Below are 14,033 nucleotides of genomic sequence, written 5' to 3'. Positions count from 1 at the left end.
CAACCCTAGTTTAACAAAAAATAATTCCCTAGATCTCAGATGCCATGGCATGTTTTTTGCTAGGAAACTGCAGCCATCTCGTGATGAGAAGCTGCCCCCCAGCCAGAGGGACTGCCCCACATCTGCCACCAAATCCGTCGCTCACTGGATTCAGTAATCTCCGTCTGTGTCTCCCACAATCTGTGTGTCTGTCTGCTGTGTATATGTGCACCGTCCGTCTGCTGCACTGCATCTGTTCTGCCATTTACTCTAACCATTTTAATTTTTTTTTAGTGTCACAACTCTGACCAGCATGTTCTCCTATGGAACACGAAGTACCTGAAGTGGAATGAAGAAGCCCATGTTTGAGGCCTGCGCCCCCGTCTGGAGCAGTGAAGGGGCATCTGACTCGTGACAAGCTGCTCCTGTTTGCACCGCTACTTCAGAATTGTGTACGGTGATCACCGCGAGGTCACAGGTCGGCAACCATAGGCCGTCCACATGCTGTGAATTACATCTCCCATCATGCTGGCAAAGCATTATGGGAGGTGTAGTCCAAAACATCTGGAATACCAAATGCGTATGAATGAAAAGTATGGTGTGTGTGACTGGTCAGTAACAAGGGTTGGAGCCTTGACGTGGCGTTACTGCTCACATGTGTATCCATGTGCCAATTCAACCAATGTGAGTGACTGTAATACTGATGAGGTGACTATAAATACTGTGACGATGGAGAATTAAACTAACGTATCTCCTACACACTGGTTACCCCGTGACCGTATCTCCTACACACTGGTTACACCGTGACCATATCTCCTACACACTGGTTACACCGTGACCATATCTCCTACACACTGGTTACACCGTGACCGTATCTCCTACACACTGGTTACACCGTGACCGTATCTCCTACACACTGGTTACACCGTGACCGTATCTCCTACACACTGGTTATACCGTGACCGTATCTCCTACACACTGGTTACACCGTGACCGTATCTCCTACACACTGGTTACACCGTGACCGTATCTCCTACACACTGGTTACACCGTGACCGTATCTCCTACACACTGGTTACACCGTGACCGTATCTCCCACACACTGGTTACACCGTGACCGTATCTCCTACACACTGGTTACACCGTGACCGTATCTCCTACACACTGGTTATCCCGTGACCGTATCTCCTACACACTGGTTACCCCGTGACCGTATCTCCTACACACTGGTTACACCGTGACCGTATCTCCTACACACTGGTTACACCGTGACCGTATCTCCTACACACTGGTTACCCCGTGACCGTATCTCCTACACACTGGTTACACCGTGACCGTATCTCCTACACACTGCTTACCCCGTGACCGTATCTCCTACACACTGGTTACCCCGTGACCGTATCTCCTACACACTGGTTACCCCGTGACCGTATCTCCTACACACTGGTTACCCCGTGACCGTATCTCCTACACACTGCTTACACCGTGACCGTATTTCCTACACACTGGTTACACCGTGACCGTATTTCCTACACACTGGTTACACCGTGACCGTATCTCCTACACATTGGTTACACCGTGACCGTATCTCCTACACACTGGTTACACCGTGACCGTATCTCCTACACACTGGTTACACCGTGACTGTATCTCCTACACACTGGTTACACCGTGACCGTATCTCCTACACACTGGTTACACCGTGACCGTATCTCCTACACACTGGTTACACCGTGACTGTATCTCCTACACACTGGTTACACCGTGACCGTATCTCCTACACACTGGTTACACCGTGACCGTATCTCCTACACACTGGTTACACCGTGACCGTATCTCCTACACACTGGTTACACCGTGACTGTATCTCCTACACACTGGTTACACCGTGACCGTATCTCCTACACACTGGTTACACCGTGACTGTATCTCCTACACACTGGTTACACCGTGACCGTATCTCCTACACACTGGTTACACCGTGACCGTATCTCCTACACACTGGTTACACCGTGACCGTATCTCCTACACACTGGTTACACCGTGACTGTATCTCCTACACACTGGTTACACCGTGACCGTATCTCCTACACACTGCATATAAAATGACTAAATGGAAATGTACGAAAGACCCCGTTGCAGTTGCTTGGTTTGGTCTTGTACGCTACTTACACAGGCAGATAATCTGCAGTACAGCATATCAATCGGCGCTCATTTAGTAGATTTAAGGCCTCATGCACACGACCGTTGTTGGGTTCCGTGTCCGTTGTTACGTTTTCCGTGATTTCTTGCGGACCCATTGACTTTCAATGGGTCAGTGGAAAACTCGGATAATTCACCGTTTGTCATCCGCGTCTGTGATCTGTGTTTCCAGTCCGTCAAAAAAATATGACCTGTCCTATTTTCTTCACGGACAAAGGTTTGCGGACTCATTCAAGTCAATGGGTCCGTGAAAAAACACGGAGGCACACAAGATTGTCATCCGCGTCCGTTTTTTTCCTATCATTTGCATGGCAAACTTGACCTAGATTTTTTTTCACTTTCCTTCATGTCTGGTGATCCTCCAAAAATCAAGCAAGACACACGTAAACAAAAACGGAAAACGGAACAACGGAACCCCGTTTTGCGGACCGCAAAAAAATACTGTTGTGTGCATGAGGCCTTAAAGGGAATTTAAAAAACAAAATGTTAGCTTTAAAATGTCCTGTGTAGAGATGAGTGACTCAAAGTTGACAATGAGGAATTCGATCCGAATTACATGAAAAATTCGATTCGCATCAAATCCGAATTTCCTCACGCTTCGCGGTAACGAATCGCATTTTTGTGAATGGGGTTGTTTTGGCTCGAAGCACATGGATTTCTCCAAGCCTCATTCAGATGAATGAACTGATTCTCAGTCGCAGTGAAGGCGCCTCAGGCTTTAAGTTCATTCATGTCACTATTTTGTACGAATCCTAAAACAACTATTATTTGATGGATGGTATTTTTGTAGGGAAAGATGGCCGCTCTGCATGTCCCCCAGCATCATGCTTGTGCATTGTGATGTCACCCAGCAGCAATCTCTATTGTGATGTCATCGGGGTATATAAGGAGGCGCTGGGCACAGAGCGGTCACTCGTCAGTTGGATGTGACACGTGAGTACTCCATCATTACCATGTCCTGTAGCTGAGAAATTAGTGCCCCCTTCCCAAATCCATACCATCCTTTCTTCAGGCTTTGGAGATTCCGGACGCAATACAGATCTCAAATCTCCATCTCTACAGCAAAGCCTCTAGACTAATTCAGCTAGACCCATTGGGGGAGATTTATCAAACTGGTGTAAAGTAGAACTGGCTTAAATGTCCATAGCAACCAATCAGATTCCACCTTTCATTTTTCACAGGCGGAATCTGATTGGTTGCTATGGGTAACTAAGCCATCTCTTCTTTACACCAGTTTGATAAATCTCTCCCATTATATTTATGGTGCAAAACCCATCCCTCATTATCTTTCTAGTACAAGCTGTTGTGGGAGCCTTAGGGGGTCATTTGTCAAACTGGTTTAAAGTAGAACTGGCTTAGTTACCCATAGCAACCAATCAGATTCCTCCTTCAATTTTCCAAAGAAGCTGAAAGGTGGAATCTGATTGGTTGCTATGGGAAACTAAGCCAGTTCTACTTGACACCAGTTTGATAAATGACCCCACTTATACTCACTTCTCTCCGTTTTCTCAGGTTCGCAGGCTGAAGGGATATAGTGACGATACGTCATGCGATTTTTTACTTCCTATTATCTGCTGCTGCAGATAATAGTATTTCTATGTGGAGCTCAGGTAGCGACATCTTGCCTGAAATGCTTCACCACCCCAGCGGACAGAGCCAGCATTTGTTACCATGCGGTCTCGCTGGACAAAATGGGGGCCGAAGAATGTCTCCAGAGGCTACACTGGGGCTTTGACCCCCTGAATAACATCTCGATAGGTAACGGCTTCATTTTCTATATAGTACATGTGTCCTCTCAGGATTGAGCTATTTCTCTGCCGACTAAAGCTTTACTTGTAGCTCATTAACCACCTCAGCCCCCAGTGCTTAAACCCCCTTAATGACCAGGCCACTTTTTACACTTCTGCACTACTCTACTTTCACCGTTTATTGCTCGGTCATACAACTTACCACCCAGATGAATTTTACCTCCTTTTCTTCTCACTAATAGAGCTTTCATTTGGTGGTATTTCATTGCTGCTGACATTTTTACTTTTTTTTGTTATTAATCGAAATTTACCGATTTTTTTTTTGCAAAAAAATGAAATTTTTTACTTTCAGTTGTAATTTTTTTTTTTTAAAACGACATCTATATAAACATTTTTCTCTAAATTTATTGTTCTACATGTCTTTGATAAAAAAATATGTTTGGGTAAAAGCTATAGCGTTTACAACAGGCATCCTCAAACTGTGGCCCTCCAGCTGTTGTAAAACTACAACTCCCACAATGCCCTACTGTAGGCTGATACCTGTAGGCCGTACGGCCATGCTGGGAGTTGTAGTCTTGCAACAGCTGGAGGGCCGCAGTTTGAGGATGCCTGGTTTGCAAACTATGGTACAAAAAAGTGAATTTCCGCTTTTTGAAGCAGCTCTGACTTTCTGAGCACCTGTCATGTTTCCTGAGGTTCTACAATGCCCAGACAGTAGAAAAAAACCACAAATGACCCCATTTCGGAAAGTAGACACCCTAAGGTATTCGCTGATGGGCATAGTGAGTTCATAGAACTTTTTATTTTTTGTCCCAAGTTAGCGGAAAATGATTATTTTATTTATTTATTTATTTATTTTTTTCTTACAAAGTCTCATATTCCACTAACTTGTGACAAAAAATAAAAACTTCTATGAACTCACTATGCCCATCAGCGAATACCTTGGGGTGTCTTCTTTCCAAAATGGGGTCACTTGTGGGGTACTTATACTGCCCTGGCATTCTAGGGGCCCTAATGTGTGGTAAGTAGTTTGAAATCAAAATCTGTAAAAAAAGGCCGGTGAAATCCGAAAGGTGCTCTTTGGAATGTGGGCCCCTTTGCCCACCTAGGCTGCAAAAAAGTGTCACACATGTGGTATCTCCGTACTCAGGAGAAGTTGGGCAATGTGTTTTGGGGTGTCATTTTACATATACCCATGCTGGGTGAGATAAATATCTTGGTCAAATGCCAACTTTGTATAAAAAAAATGGGAAAAGTTGTCTTTTGCCAAGATATTTCTCTCACCCAGCATGGGTATATGTAAAATGACAACTCAAAACACATTGCCCAACTTCTCCTGAGTACGGAGATACCACATGTGTGACACTTTTTTGCAGCCTAGGTGGGCAAAGGGGCCCACATTCCAAAGAGCACCTTTCGGATTTCACTGGCCATTTTTTACAGATTTTGATTTCAAACTACTTACCACACATTAGGGCCCCTAGAATGCCAGGGCAGTATAACTACCCCACAAGTGACCCCATTTTGGAAAGAAGACACCCCAAGGTATTCCGTGAGGGGCATGGCGAGTTCCTAGAATTTTTTATTTTTTGTCACAAGTTAGCGGAAAATTATGATTTTTTTTTTTCTTACAAAGTCTCATATTCCACTAACTTGTGACAAAAAATAAAAACTTCCATGAACTCACTATGCCCATCACGAAATACCTTGGGGTGTCTTCTTTCCAAAATGGGGTCACTTGTGGGGTATTTATACTGCCCTGGCAATTTAGGGGCCCTAATGTGTGGGAAGTAGTTTGAAATCAAAATGTGTAAAAAATGACCTGTGAAATCCTAAAGGTGCTCTTTGGAATGTGGGCCCCTTTGCCCACCTAGGCTGCAAAAAAGTGTCACACATCTGGTATAGCCGTACTCAGGAGAAGTTGGGCAATGTGTTTTGGGGTGTCATTTTACATATACCCGTGCTGGGTGAGAGAAATATCTCGGCAAAAGACAACTTTTCCCATTTTTTTTATACAAAGTTAGCATTTGACCAAGATATTTATCTCACCCAGCATGGGTATATGTAAAATGACACCCCAAAACACATTGCCCAACTTCTCCTGAGTACGGCAATACCAGATGTGTGACACTTTTTTGCAGCCTAGATGCGCAAAGGGGCCCAAATTCCTTTTAGGAGGGCATTTTTAGACATTTGGATCCCACACTTCTTCTCACGCTTTAGGGCCCCTAAAATGCCAAGGCAGTATAAATACCCCACATGTGACCCCATTTTGTAAAGAAGACACCCCAAAGTATTCAATGAGGGGCATGGCGAGTTCATAGAAATTTTTTTTTTTGCCACAAGTCTCCCTTTCCGCTAACTTAGGACAAAAATTTCAATCTTTCATGGACTCAATATGCCCCTCACGGAATACCTTGGGGTGTCTTCTTTCCGAAATGGGGTCACATGTGGGGTATTTATACTGCCCTGGCATTTTAGGGGCCCTAAAGCGTGAGAAGAAGTCTGGAATATAAATGTCTAAAAAATTTTACGCATTTGGATTCCGTGAGGGGTATGGTGAGTTCATGTGAGATTTTATTTTTTGACACAAGTTAGTGGAATATGAGACTTTGTAAGAAAAAAAAAAAAAAAACAATTTCCGCTAACTTGGGCCAAAAAAATGTCTGAATGGAGCCTTACAGGGGGGTGATCAATGACAGGGGGGTGATCAGGGAGTGTATATGGGGTGATCACCCCCCTGTCATTTATCATCCCCCTGTCATTGATCACCTCCCTGAAAGGCTCCATTCAGACGTCCATATGTTTTTTAAGGATCCACGGATACATGGATCGGATCCGCAAAACACATACGGACGTCTGAATGGAGCCTTACAGGGGGGTGATCAATGACAGGGGGGTGATCACCCCATATAGACTCCCTGATCACCCCCTGTCATTGATCACCCCCCTGTAAGGCTCCATTCAGACGTCTGTATGTGTTTTGCGTATCCGATCCATGGATCCGTGGATCCGCAAAACACATACGGACCTCTGAATGGAGCCAGCCTTACAAGGGGGTGATTAATGACAGGGGGGTGATCAGGGAGTCTATATGGGGTGATCACACCCCTGTAAGGCTCCATTTAGACGTCCGTATGTGTTTTGTGGATCCGATCCATGTATCCGTGGATCCGTAAAAAACATATGGACGTCTGAATGGAGCCTTTCAGGGGGGTGATCAATGACAGGGGGGTGATCACCCCATATACACTCCCTGATCACCCCCCTGTCATTGATCACCCCCCTGTAAGGCTCCATTCAGACGTCCGTATATGTTTTGCAAATCCGATCCATGTATCCGTGGATCCTTAAAAAACATATGGACGTCTGAATGGAGCCTTACAGGGGGGTGATCAATGACAGGGGGGTGATCAGGGAGTCTATATGGGGTGATCATCCCCCTGTCATTGATCACCCCCCTGTAAGGCTCCATTCAGACGTCCGTATGTGTTTTGCGGATCCGATTCATGTATCCGTGGATCCGTAAAAAACATATGGACGTCTGAATGGAGCCTTACAGGGGGGTGATCAATGACAGGGGGGTGATCAGGGAGTCTATATGGGTTGATCACCCCCCTGTCATTGATCACCCCCCCTGTAAGGCTCCATTCAGACGTCCGTATGTGTTTTGCGGATTCGATCCGTGGATCCGTAAAAAACATATGGACATCTGAATGGAGCCTTTCAGGGGGGTGATCAATGAAAGGGGGGTGATCACCCCATATACACTCCCTGATCACCCCCCTGTCATTGATCACCCCCCTGTAAGGCTCCATTCAGACGTCCGTATGTGTTTTGCGGATCCGATCCATGGATCCGCAAAACACATACGGACCTCTGAATGGAGCCAGCCTTACAAGGGGGTGATCAATGACAGGGGGGGTGATCAGGGAGTCTATATGGGGTGATCACCCCCCTGTAAAGCTCCATTCAGACGTCCGTATGTGTTTTGCGGATCCGATCCATGTATCCGTGGATACGTAAAAAACAAATGGCCGTCTGAATGGAGCCTTACAGGGAAGTGATCAATGACAGGGGGGTGATCAGGGAGTCTATATGGGGTGATCAACCCCCTGTCATTGATCACCCCCCTGTAAGGCTCCATTCAGACATCCGTATGTGTTTTGCGGATCCGATCCATGGATCCGTGGATACGTAAAAAAACATATGGCCGTCTGAATGGAGCCTTACAGGGGGGTGATCAATGACAGGGGGGTGATCAGGGAGTCTATATGGGGTGATCACCCCCCTGTCATTGATCACCCCCCTGTAAGGCTCCATTCAGACGTCCGTATGTGTTTTGCGGATCCGATCCATGTATCCGTAAAAAACATATGGACATCTGAATGGAGCCTTTCAGGGGGGTGATCAATGACAGGGGGGTGATCACCCCATATACACTCCCTGATCACCCCCCTGTCATTGATCACCCCCTTGTAAAGCTCCATTCAGACGTCCGTATGTGTTTTGCGGATCTGATCCATGTATCCGTGGATCCGTAAAAAACATATGGCCGTCTGAATGGAGCCTTACAGGGAAGTGATCAATGACAGGGGGGTGATCAGGTAGTCTATATGGGGTGATCACCCCCCTGTCATTGATCACCCCCCTGTAAGGCTCCATTCAGACGTCCGTATGTGTTTTGCGGATCCGATCCATGGATCCGCAAAACACATACGGACCTCTGAATGGAGCCAGCCTTACAAGGGGGTGATCAATGACAGGGGGGTGATCAGGGAGTCTATATGGGGTGATCACCCCCCTGTAAGGCTCCATTCAGACATCCGTATGTGTTTTGCGGATCCGATCCATGTATCCGTGGATACGTAAAAAAAACATATGGATGTCTGAATGGAGCCTTACAGGGGGGTGATCAATGACAGGGGGGTGATCAGGGAGTCTATATGGGGTGATCAACTCCCTTTAAGGCTCCATTCAGACGTCCGTATGTGTTTTGCGGATCCGATCCATGTATCCGTGGATACGTAAAAAACATATGGCCGTCTGAATGGAGCCTTACAGGGAAGTGATCAATGACAGGGGGGTGATCAGGGAGTCTATATGGGGTGATCACCCCCCTGTCATTGATCACCCCTTTGTAAGGCTCCATTCAGACGTCCGTATGTGTTTTGCGGATCCGATCCGTGGATCCGCAAAACACATACGGACCTCTGAATGGAGCCAGCCTTACAAGGGGGTGATCAATGACAGGGGGGTGATCAGGGAGTCTATATGGGGTGATCACCCCCCTGTCATTGATCACCCCCCTGTAAGGCTCCATTCAGACGTCCGTATGTGTTTTGCGGATCCGATCCATGTATCCGTGGATCCGTAAAAAACATACGGACGTCTGAATGAAGCCTTACAGGGGGGTGATCAGGGAGTCTATATGGGGTGATCAGGGGTTAATAAGTGACAGGGGGGGTGTAGTGTAGTGGTGTTTGGTGCTACTTATTACTGAGCTGCCTGTGTCCTCTGGTGGTCGATCCAAGCAAAAGGGACCACCAGAGGACCAGGTAGCAGGTATATTAGACGCTGTTATCAAAACAGCGTCTAATATACCTGTTAGGGGTTAAAAAAATCGCATCTACAGCCTGCCAGCGAACGATCGCCGCTGGCAGGCTGTAGATCCACTCGCTCACCTTCCGATCCTGTGAACGCGCGCGCCTGTGTGCGCGCGTTCACAGGAAATCTCGCGTCTCGCGATATGACGCATATATGCGTGACTCTGCCTGCAGCTGCCGCCTCCGGAACGCGATCCTGCGTTAGGCGGTCTGGAGGCGGTTAACAGTTGTCCGAGCAAGAAATCTCTTCTACATTCTATCCATCCAGATAGCCCCATCTCCATCATAGAGCGCTGTAGGCAATGTCCTAAATCTCATGTGTCTTCTCCTTACAGCCTTCAACCAGATACAGAACATCAGAAAGTATCTCAAGACCTTTGAAAAAGAGGTCAAGAAAATTGAAAAACTATGTAAGTTCCTGAAATCTCAAGAATTTCCCCAATTTCTTTTGAGTCATAAATAGTAAATATAAGTTTTCCCAATTTTTTTTTCCACCAGCTTGGGTAGAACAGTTTGACAAAAAGATGGCTGAATTTGTCAAAGGCGTGAAAGATCGTGTCGCAAGTAAGTGGCTAAAGATCCTCATAAAGAGCCAGGAGACATATTCTATATACCGTATTTTTCGCCCTATAAGATGCACCGGCCCATAAGACGCACCTAGGTTTTTGGGGAGGAAAATAAGAAAAAAATATATTTTTAACCAAAAGGTGTGCTTTTGGTGGGTTTGGAACTAATGGTGGTCTGTGGATGGCACTATTACTGGGGATCTGTGAAGGACACTGTTATGGGGGGGATCTGTGGATGACGGACACTGTTATGGGGGATCTGTGGATGACAGACACTGTTATGGGGGGATCTGTGGATGACGGACACTGTTATGGGGGGGATCTGTTGATGACGGACACTGTTATGGGGGGATCTGTGGATGACGGACACTGTTATGGGGGGATCTGTGGATGACGGACACTGTTATGGGGGGATCTGTAGATGACGGACACTGTTACAGGGGGGATCTGTGGATGACGGACACTGTTACAGGGCGGATCTGTGGATGACGGACACTGTTACAGGGCGGATCTGTGGATGACGGACACTGTTACTGGGGGAGATCTGTGGATGACGGACACTGTTACAGGGGGGGATCTGTGGCTGGCACTGTTACAGGGGGGGATCTGTGGCTGGCACTGTTACAGGGGGGGATCTGTGGCTGGCACTTTTACAGGGGGGATCTGTGGCTGGCACTGTTACAGGGGGGATCTGTGGCTGGCACTGTTACAGGGGGGATCTGTGGCTGGCACTGTTACAGGGGGGATCTGTGGCTGGCACTGTTACAGGGGGGATCTGTGGATGGCACTGTTACAGGGGGGATCTGTGGCTGGCACTTTTATATATGTGCCATCCACAGACCCCCCACCCCATAACAGTGCCTTCCACAGACCCCCCCAGCCCATAACAGTGCCATCCACAGACCCCCCCCACCCCTTAACTGTGCCATCCACGAATCAGCCCCCCCCGCCGCCGCCCCCCCAGTATACAAATATAAAATGTCTTATTCAATTAAAATTTATTACATATGCCCCCTCACTCCTAAATTCCTAATAGTACCTTACATCCTATTCCTATTAGGTTCTGTACAATGCCAGCAGGCAGGCCGGGCGGCCGGCCGGCGCGTCACTCACTGACGTCACATGCCTGCGCCGCCTGCTTCATTCATAAAGTAGGCGGCGCAGGCACGTGACATCAGGAAGTTACGCTGCCGCCCGGCCTGCCTGCCGGCATTGTACAGAACCTATTAGGAATAGGATGTAAGGTACTATTAGGAATTTAGGAGTGAGGGGGCATATGTAATAAATTTTAATTGAATAAGACATTTTATATTACTATACCGGAGGGGCGGGGCTATAGTACACTGACTGCACTGCCCCGCCGCTATTCCCGGCCCCCAGCTCCTCCTCCCAGTCCCTCCCCCGGCCCCCGCTCGCACATCGCATCCAGCGATGTTAAACTGTCAGCATTCGCCCCATAAGACGCAGGGGCATTTCCCCCCCATTTTTGGGGGGGGGGAAGTGTGTCTTATGGGGCGAAAAATACGGTATATCATCATCCATCCTTAACCATATTTGATTTCTTCCATTAGGTAATCCACCGTTGGATTGCAGACCTCCATGCGGTGAGTAATGTCATTAGATTAGACAATTTGAGGAGTGGCCTCTATTACATACATGGGTGGGGTCATCATTTACCTCAGACATTAGACCCCTCTCTCTATTTCTTTCCCTAGGGCTTCAAAAAGCTGCCCGAACCTTTTCATGCAGCCGTTGTGCTGAGGAGGACTGCAATATCCCGGTGACCTGTCCCCGTAAGATAATTTCTAACATTAGTTTGGGAACCTCTTATGAACCTGTTAGCTCATTGCTGCATGTCATTGACCGTGGTTTCCCATTTCAGTTAAGGACATCAAGGTGGAAGAGCTGGAAGAGACCAGAATCTGGTGCACGGCGTCCTTTATCCTTCCTGATCATCCGAAGGTTGTTTGGAAGTACGCCAAAAACGTAAGTCGCATATACCATTCTATTACAGTGCAAATTTATACTGCCATTTATACTCCACATAGGACACATGTCTCATACGATGTCATCAATGTTTTCACTTTCAGATCAAAAAAACGGATTTGAGTAACTTTAAAGACTTCTACATTGGGGATGACCTGGATGTACACATCAAGCCAACCAGAGTCAGCCATAAAGGAACTTATGCCTGTGAGATAATTGATGAGGATGATGACATCATACTCCGAAGATTCTTTTATCTCGATGGTAAGACTAAGTTTTCTCTCTCGAATGTTCTCTTTTCTAGACCATTCGGATAAATATATATATATACGATAAGAAGCCCCTCCTGCCTCTGCTCTTACAGTAAAGAACTATTTCTGATAACTTCTCAGTCTTTCATTCAGCACTGCAGAAGACAACGTTCTCCTCATCACCTTATTTATTGTATTCTCTTCTGTTTTTCAGTGACGCAGACTAAATCCAAGGCAGTCGAGGAAATAGAAGCTGAATTCAATCGAGCTCTGGCACAAAAACTACCTACCCAGGAGGAAGAGGAGGAGAGGATCGAACATGGTCCCTCCACTAAAGACATCATCCTCACCTTCCTCCAGAGCCATGTCAGCTATGCCATCTACGCTGCTGTCTGCTGTCTTATTGTCACCGTATTGGTCGGGTTCCTTTGGCGTCATGCCCTGAGCGTAGACTGGTCTAAAAAAACATCAGGACCAAGAACCAGCTTCCCACCAGAACACTACCTGCCATAGAACAAATCAGCCATCTGGAGTCAACAACAACAGACTCCCAAGGGGTATCACCAACTACCCCTCATCTGCAGCCAACCATCTCTGCAGAAAAAAACCTATCCCTTACCCCCCTCCCCCAAAAAAAAGAATAAAAAAACTATCCCTTACCCAAAACCTATCCCTTACCCCCCCTCCCCCCCCCCCCCCCCCAAAAAAAGAATAAAAAACTATCCCTTACCCAAAACCTATCCCTCCCCCCCCCCCCCCCCCCCCCCCCGAAAAAAAAAAAAAAAAGCAATCCTGCAGAGGCACAGAGAGAACCCCTCAACCCTGGATGTGATTTTCATCACTGGTCAATGTGGTGCACCCTGAAAAGACATCGAGACATTCAGGATAAAGAGGATCACTATCAAATCACCTTTAGCTTGTGCTATAAGATCTTGCTGGATTGTTACCAAAAAAATTATAAAACACTTAAAAAAATCTTTTCTTGAGTAACAGTTTTATTATCTAAAAGGTACAAATCTTCTACAGAGTGTGAGAGGGGGGAGGGGGGGCGTAAGGAGGAAAGAAACAGAAGGTTTGTAAAGGGGGATCAGAGGTGGAAAATGGGTGGATAGAGGAGGACATCAGGGGGGAGCAAAACATTAGGACCACACATTTCATGGCTTTATTTCTGGTTGTCCTCTCTCTCTCCGTTTCTGGCTGTCCTCTCTCTCTCTCTCTCTCTCTCTCTCTCTCTCTATTTCTGGCTGTCCTCTCTCTCTCTCTCTCCATTTCTGGCTGTCCTCTCTCTCTCTCTCTCAGTTTCTGGCTGTCCTCTCTCTCTCTCCGTTTCTGGCTGTCCTCTCTCTCTCCGTTTCTGGCTGTCCTCTCTCTCTCTCTCTCCGTTTCTGTCTCTCTCTCTCTCTCGCTGTCCTCTCTCTCTCTCTCTCTGTCCTCTCTCTCTGGCTGTCCTCTCTCTCTCTCTGGCTGTCTTCTCTCTCTCTCTCTGGCTGTCTTCTCTCTCTCTCTTTGGCCGTCCTCTCTCTCTCTCTCTTTGGCTGTCCTCTCTCTCTCTCTTTGGCTGTTCTCTCTCTCTCTCTCTCTGGCTGTCCTCTCTCTCTCTCTCTGGCTGTCCTCTCTCTCTCTCTCTCTCTCTCTCTCTCTCTCTCTCTGTCCTCTCTCTCTCTCTGGCTGTCCTCTCTCTCTCTCTCTCTGGCT

The 14,033-nt window shown here is 47.0% G+C and overlaps 1 protein-coding gene across 2 annotated transcripts; it reads left to right on the top strand.

Annotated features, from left to right (window-relative positions):
- The first annotated feature begins 394 nt into the window (after positions 1–394).
- Positions 395–12,954, top strand: LOC120996328 (sperm acrosome membrane-associated protein 6-like). Of its 2 annotated transcripts, XM_040426180.1 has the most exons (10): positions 395–431; positions 2,972–3,114; positions 3,694–3,939; positions 9,871–9,945; positions 10,034–10,099; positions 11,673–11,705; positions 11,817–11,894; positions 11,984–12,087; positions 12,192–12,351; positions 12,553–12,954. In XM_040426180.1, exons 3-10 carry the CDS (start codon positions 3,729–3,731, stop codon positions 12,849–12,851), a joined length of 1,026 nt encoding a protein of 341 aa, XP_040282114.1. In that variant the 5' UTR covers positions 395–431; positions 2,972–3,114; positions 3,694–3,728; the 3' UTR covers positions 12,852–12,954. The 2 variants fall into 2 exon arrangements, with proteins under 2 accessions (XP_040282114.1, XP_040282113.1); XM_040426179.1 differs by lacking the exon at positions 395–431 and having other exon boundaries at positions 2,648–3,114.
- The last annotated feature ends 1,079 nt before the right edge of the window (positions 12,955–14,033 follow it).

The sequence above is a fragment of the Bufo bufo genome, chromosome 3 (genome assembly GCF_905171765.1).
Source record: "Bufo bufo chromosome 3, aBufBuf1.1, whole genome shotgun sequence".
Taxonomy (NCBI): Eukaryota; Metazoa; Chordata; class Amphibia; order Anura; family Bufonidae; genus Bufo; species Bufo bufo.
Note: the sequence above shows the minus strand (reverse complement) of the source record. Positions and strands in the feature narration are given on the sequence as shown.